Here is a 6,520-nt window from a genome sequence, read left to right as displayed (position 1 = left end):
TCCCTCCACAGGACCTGGACGGTCCCTCCACAGGACCTGGGCGGTCTCTCCACCGGACCTGGGCTCTCCCTCCACAGGACCTGGGCTGTCCCTCCACAGGACCTGGACGGTCCCTCCACAGGACCTGGACGGTCCCTGGCGAATGATCCCTTTGTTCTGCTGCCAGCTGCCCCTCCTTCCCAAGTAAGGACGGTTGGTTCATGTCCTCTTAAAAGCCACCACCTCCGCCCTCACGTCCCACCTGGTGGAGGCAGTACTTCTCTCCTTCCATGTTTGTTTTTTTTAGCCCTCTTTCTCCTCCACCCCACCATCTGGTTTCTGGTCCCCACCCTAATGCGGCAAACATCCCCAAGGCCAGGTTTCTGTGGGAGGGAGGCATGGCACCCAGAGATACCACCCTGGCAAACCACAGAAACGGAAATGTCCTGCCTCCCAGTCCTGGGCTCCGCAAGTTCACACGGGGTGCCGGCCATGAGGGCTGTCTGAGGGTCCGCTAGCTCTGGGTGCTTCCAACCCCGCCTCCATCTCACAGCCTCCTCGCTCTCTGGCCCCCATTTCCTCTCAAGTTGAGGGTGCCCTCAGATGAGATTGGCGGTCGCCCAGCTGTACTGTGACCTCGTGTGAATGCAACTGGTGATTGACTATTCCATCGACTGCTTGGTTTTAACTGTCCCCCAGTCCTGCCCCTTCTGCAAAAGTGCCCAAGTCTCCTGAGGGTGCTTCCCGTAGATCCGTGCAATTGACAGGTTTGAAGGCCACGCAGCCTGTCATGTGGGCCCCACGCTGAGCCCAGTGTGTTCCCAGTCTTTCTAATTTCCACTGCTTGCATTGTGTCTCGAGGCGGCATTGACCCCAGGGCTCACAGTGAGGATGGTACTCCCCATGGAGAGTTACAGCGTCAGGAACCAGGGCCAGCCCTGCCTGTGCAGCAGGTCACCATGGGTCGGCATCGCCTCGACCACAGTGGGCGTGCATGTTCGCTGGACAGGTTTCCCAAAGGGACCCCGTTGGTACCATGCACGGATGTGGGATTTCCCAGCAAGCTCACGTCCACAAGGACAGGCGCGTGAGGACCCCCATGGGTCTCCTGAGGACCCCCGGAGTAGGTCCCACTTCCCTGCACAGAAGCCTTGCCCTCCCGAGCTGACACCAAGTGGGGCACCGTCCTGCTCGCCCAGCCTGCACCTTTGCAACTTCACATGCCCGACGTACAGCTCCTGCTGGGAAAGGTCTTCCTGGGCCGGGGCTGAGGCTGTGCGTAGGGGCCCTGCCTCAGACTCCACTGTCCTCACAATGGCTGCGGGGCCTGGGACCACTGTCCGGCCACTGTGTCCTTACCTCGCCGAGGGCTTCCTCCCTGCCACAGGCCCGAGACCTTCCCAGGTGTGACCGAAGGGCCACCCTCTCTGGCTGGAGTGTTCGCTGTGACGGCCAGCAGGTCCTCAGCACCCCATCTCCCTCCCTCTCTTCACTTGCTCTCATGCCCCGCCCAGCACATCCTGCTTGCTGCCTTCTAGAATCTACCGCTTTTCAGGGTTTCTGACCTGCGAACTCAGACCCTCTGACCCAGCAACTGCCTCGGGGCTCAAAACCAGAGAAACCACACTCACGGCCAAGGAGTCGACCAACACAGTGACCCTGGAGGTCAGGATGGGCCTGCCCCTAGAATGTCCGGAGGCAACTCTGCACGCCAAGTAGTCCTCACCTTTGTCCTGTGGAGCGGCTGGTGGATTCAAAGGGCTGACCTTGCGGCTAGCTGCCTAACACATCACCCTCTCAGGACACCTGGGAAAGTGTGAAATGCCGCGTGAAAGATGGTTCAGACCCAGGAGGACACCAGACAAGCAGAACTGCCCACTCTCCCTCCAGTGAGACTCTGTTTAAACAACTCTATGTAAAGCGAAGCGTGGGGGCGGGGTCCTTCCCAGGAGGCATGTCCTCAGGCTACAGAAGGAAATCACTGCACACACACACACACACACACACACACACACACACACACACACGGGTTTCCCGGCCTAAAGTTGCTCCTCTGGGTGTGTGCCTCCCTGCTACCAGAAGCGGGCGTTCCAAATCCACGGCCACTCTCATGGAGAAACTGGAGAACAAGAGCCCGGGGACCCCGAAGACGCAGGGACACCCCAGACAGGCTCGGCCCACAGCCCGCAGCAGCAGCAGGGCGGACCAGACCAAGGCTGACCCTGCGGCCTGTGGGACATTCCGAGAAGGTCTCTGTGGCAGGAGCGGAAGGCCCAGGCTTTCCCCTGGAGCTGCGGGTGGTTCCCAACTGCCCACCCTGCGGATGGCAGCCAGGGTGCACCCCCTATACCCACTGCACCCCGACAATCTGGGCGGAGTGTAAGGAACTGGGGAAAGATGAGTTCACCTATCCCAGAGAAGCCCAGGGAGGGCAGCTAGTGCTGAGCGCTCCTAAGAGATTGGTGGTCCCAGCCCCGCCCCCCACCCTTGGGAAGGCAGGAGGGGGGGGGTCTGCTTTGCATGCACCACGGGTAGGCCGTGGGAGGGGGCTGACTGAGGACAGCAGGGCAGTGACTGAACAGGATGCTAACTGAGCGCAGTAGGGGCAGTGACTGGACACAGGGTCAGGATGCTGACGGACTGAGTGCAGCAGGGCAGTGACTGGACACAGGGTCAGGATGCTGACTGATTCAGTACACCAGGGCAGTGACTGGACACAGGGTCAGGATGCTGACGGACTGAGTGCAGTAGGGCAGTGACTGGACACAGGGGTCAGAATAACACTAACAAGCAAGCAGACACGCCCTGTCTCTGATCTTAAGGAAGGACTGACCTCCAGCACCCGGGTGAGCCACTGAGGGCTGGCCCCACTGAGCCTTACCCTGACCCCTTGGTGGAACTGGGCGTTCTCAGGGAAAAGACCACCTTGGGGACGGCCATCGGGCAAACAGTGCGGTGCACACTGCGCAGCCCACGGTCCCCTCGGGAAGGCGGTGGGCCGTGCTGGGCGCTGAGGGGTGCGTGCAGGAGAACACGGTGTGGTCCATCTCCAGTCACAGGTCTGTCTCTTCCTTCAAAGAGCGCTTTCTCAAGAGCTGAGACTCCTCAGAGGGACGGGACCGGCTGAGCAGGTAAGGGCTGAGGGACACAAGGCCTCTCTGGACCCGGTGCTGAGGGAGGCCCTCGGTGCTAGCACTGGGATGGGGGGTGGGGGTGGGTTGTGGGGTGCAGGATTCTGTGTTGGGTGTGGGGTTTGCTGCTCGTTTGTGTGTGTGTTGGTGTGTATGTTTGTTTGGGGGCGGGGGCAGTGATGCCGGCCCTGTGACCCCTGGTCTGTGATAGACAGCAGACCCGGCAGGTAAGGGAGGTGCTGCAGTCCCTCTGGGCGGAGGCGCTGAGGTGAAGGCTTGTCCACACAGACCAGCGGTCGTGGGCGATGGGCGCTTGCTCTCCTTTCGACTTTGCAGTTTGGAAATACCAAGGCGAAGGGTGCATACTTGCCGAGTGAACTGGTACCATAATAGCAGAGGTGCTTCGGTGGTCTGTCTACCCCCAACGCCACGCCCCACCCACCCATGTGGTGGGAGCTCAGTTCCCACAGGGACAAATGCCCAGACTCTCTCCAGGAGGACATGTCTGCGCGGGTCAGGGAGGGAGGGCACACTGACTCACAAGACAGATCTGGGCAGACGCTTGGACCCAAACCCTCGCCTGCCCGATGCCCACGACAGGGATGAAGAAGAGCTCTGTAGTCAGAGCAGGGCTTCAAGGGACACCAAGAGCACTGGGTGTCAGTTTCACCTGGTACTGCTGTCACCTGTGGGTCACCTGTGGGTCACGCCTGGATGGCCCAGGGCCCACAGGTGACCCCATGTGTCAGAGAAGCCTGGGCTCCAGGGTCTTTGAGAAGCAGGGGCAGCCTTCTTCCGAGGTGCCTCTGGGCGGTCCCAGCCTTAACACCATGTGGGCAGCAGTCAGCGTTTAAACACTGGCACCACACAGGGTCTCCATATCAGACCATGAGTCAAGAGTCAAGGCAATAGTAAGCTCCCTGCTAGGCTGACTCCCATCGCCACAGCGGGACAGGACGGAGGAGCGGCCCCACAGGCTTCCTAAGACCCTAAGGGACAGGGTGGAGGAGCGGACCCACAGATTTCTGTGGGTGGACCCTCTAGGAAGCAGACAGCCTCATCTTCCTCCTTTGCAGGAGCCAATGGGCTAGAACTGCCCACCTTCCTACCAGCAGTCCTGGGGGTCCGTCCGACTCCCAGGGACCATGCAGGATGGCTCTTGCACCATGTGGCTCTGTCCCAGGACAGAGTCCGCAGTACTCGCTAAACTGCCTGGATCAAGGGGCTCCCTCCCATAACAGCCCTGCCTCGGGTGGTCAGTTTGTGGAATGTTTGCTGGGACGGGGCTGGAACTTCCACATCTACATCCCAGCACCTGCGAAACAAGGTTTACAGCCCCCCAGCACCGGGAGCTGCCCCTCACAGAGCACAGAGCTCCGTCCCAGGCAGCCACCTACCTGTGTAGGGGATGACTGGGTGCTCGGTGCGCTGGCAGTCAGACGAATCTCCCGCTGTCAGCTGGCCGACCCGCCATGCACCCAAGCTGGACACCAGCCAGGCCAGGAAGCCAGGGCCCCTCATGGTGCAGGGTGGGCGGCAGGCGGACCAGGCGCTCGGTGCCCTCTAGCCAGCAGCTCGCCGTCCTGTCATGGGTGGGACATGCCTGGAACACAGGGGAGGGGCTCAGTCAGCACCCTGCAGGCCAAGTCATCCTGGGAGCACCCAGCCCCCACTCACCAAAGGAGCAGCCCGGCCTCCCCCCACCCCCCAAGAAGCTGTAGCACCCCCACTCCTGACAGCCAGATTTCCCCCACCCCCCAGTCCGCTCACAGCGCCCCTATGGAACGGCCGCTATGGATCTCCAAGGCTGGGACTCGTTACAGGAGCAGAAAGCCCCCTCTTCCTCCCAAGGAGCTGCTGGCGTGTCCGAACCACGGACGTGCTCACGTGAGCAACTTAATGCTGAGCCACGGTGCCACTGCACCCCAAGGCCATCCTGGAAACCGAGGCTCCGACCGCACGTGTGTGAACATCTCCTTTCCTTTAAAAATGTTCTATTCTTAAAAAAAATTCTATTCTTTCTAAGGCCACAACCGCCCCTTGCAAGAGAGCTCCCCGGGCCTTTCAAGCCCACGAGTGTCAGGGACAGGGTGCACGTCAGTTCTCCGGCTGTGTCTGGGAGACAGCATCTCTGAGGAAGGCCTTCAGTCAAGAGCACACGAAGCCCTTCCTCCCAGCACCGCTGGGGGCGGATGTTGGACAGAAGCTCCCTCCCAGCAGGGAGATTTCTCAAGACCATCTGGGGACACAGCACAGGCGTTTGTCACCATAATTGAAAGGGCCTGAAGCCGGAGCGGGCGTTTCCGGCGTAGGAAGCCCGCGTGGGGCCACTCTAAATAAACACAGCCCTGTAGATAAGCAATGCCGCTGTCACACCCACACTGCAGTCCAGTGGGCCTGGGGGACAGGACTGGGCCTCTGAGCAAACAGACAGGGAAATGAAATGCTGGCAGATGAAAACCCAGAGACAGGAGGAAAGCGTACACGCGGTTGCTTTAAGGAGCATCTAACCAGGATGAACGAAACACGTTCATGGGGACCCTGAGGACAACGGCACCAAACACTGCCCAGCCCCCCCACTCTTCCCTACAGCTGCCCGCTCACATGCACTGTGCCCATCGCTGTCACAGACACACTGTGTCCATTGCTGTCACAGCAGATACACTGTGTCCATTGCTGTCACAGATACAGTGTGTCCATTGCTGTCACAGATAGTGTGTCCATCGGTCACAGCAGACACACTGTGTCCATTGCTGTCACAGCAGATACACTGTGTCCATCACTGCCAGAATCAGACACACTGTGTCCATCGCTGTCACAGCAGATACACTGTGTCCATCACTGCCAGAATCAGACATACTGTGTCCATCACTGTGACATCAGATACACTGTGTCCATCGCTGCCCATTCAGACAGTGTCCATCGCTGTCACAGATACACTGTGTCCATCACTGTCACATCAGATATACTGTGTCCATCACTGTCACAGCAGACACACTGTGTCCATCACTGCCACCTCACAAAGTGTCCATCACTTTCATAATTGGATACATTCTGTCCATCACTTTCATAATTGGATACATTCTGTCCATCGCCGCCACACTCGGATACACTGTATCCATCACCGCCACACTCGGATACACTGTGTCCATCGCCACCACACTCGGATACACTGTGGCAACCACTGCTCTATGCTCTTTCCCGGAGCACAGAGCCTTGGCTTTCTCCCTTGGAGTGGACAGTGTTTGGAACTGCTGGCCTTGCCCTTAGCAGCCCGAGGGGTAACCACGATGCCACCAGCACCCGTCCCCAGGGAGCAGTGGAGGTGAGGGGGCAGGTAAAGCTTCTGGGGAACCCACATCCATCCATGCAGGACTCCAAGAGAGGGTGAGCTGGAGCCTACGGAAGTC

The 6,520-nt window shown here is 59.6% G+C and overlaps 1 protein-coding gene across 1 annotated transcript in view; it reads right to left on the bottom strand.

Annotated features, from left to right (window-relative positions):
* Positions 1 to 4,631, bottom strand: part of SEMA5A (semaphorin 5A) — a 110,528-nt gene extending 105,897 nt beyond the window's left edge. Inside the window, exons 1-2 of the mRNA XM_045285291.1 lie at positions 4,508 to 4,631; positions 3,652 to 3,725 (exon numbers count right to left, since the gene is read on the bottom strand). Coding sequence (XP_045141226.1) covers positions 3,652 to 3,725; positions 4,508 to 4,631 — 198 coding nt within the window. The remainder of the gene's footprint in view (positions 1 to 3,651; positions 3,726 to 4,507) is intronic.
* Between the last annotated feature and the right edge of the window lie 1,889 nt (positions 4,632 to 6,520).

Source organism: Echinops telfairi, unplaced genomic scaffold (genome assembly GCF_000313985.2).
Source record: "Echinops telfairi isolate 266 unplaced genomic scaffold, ASM31398v2 ScPeMD7_7469;HRSCAF=8507_1, whole genome shotgun sequence".
Taxonomy (NCBI): domain Eukaryota; kingdom Metazoa; phylum Chordata; class Mammalia; order Afrosoricida; family Tenrecidae; genus Echinops; species Echinops telfairi.
Note: the sequence above shows the minus strand (reverse complement) of the source record. Positions and strands in the feature narration are given on the sequence as shown.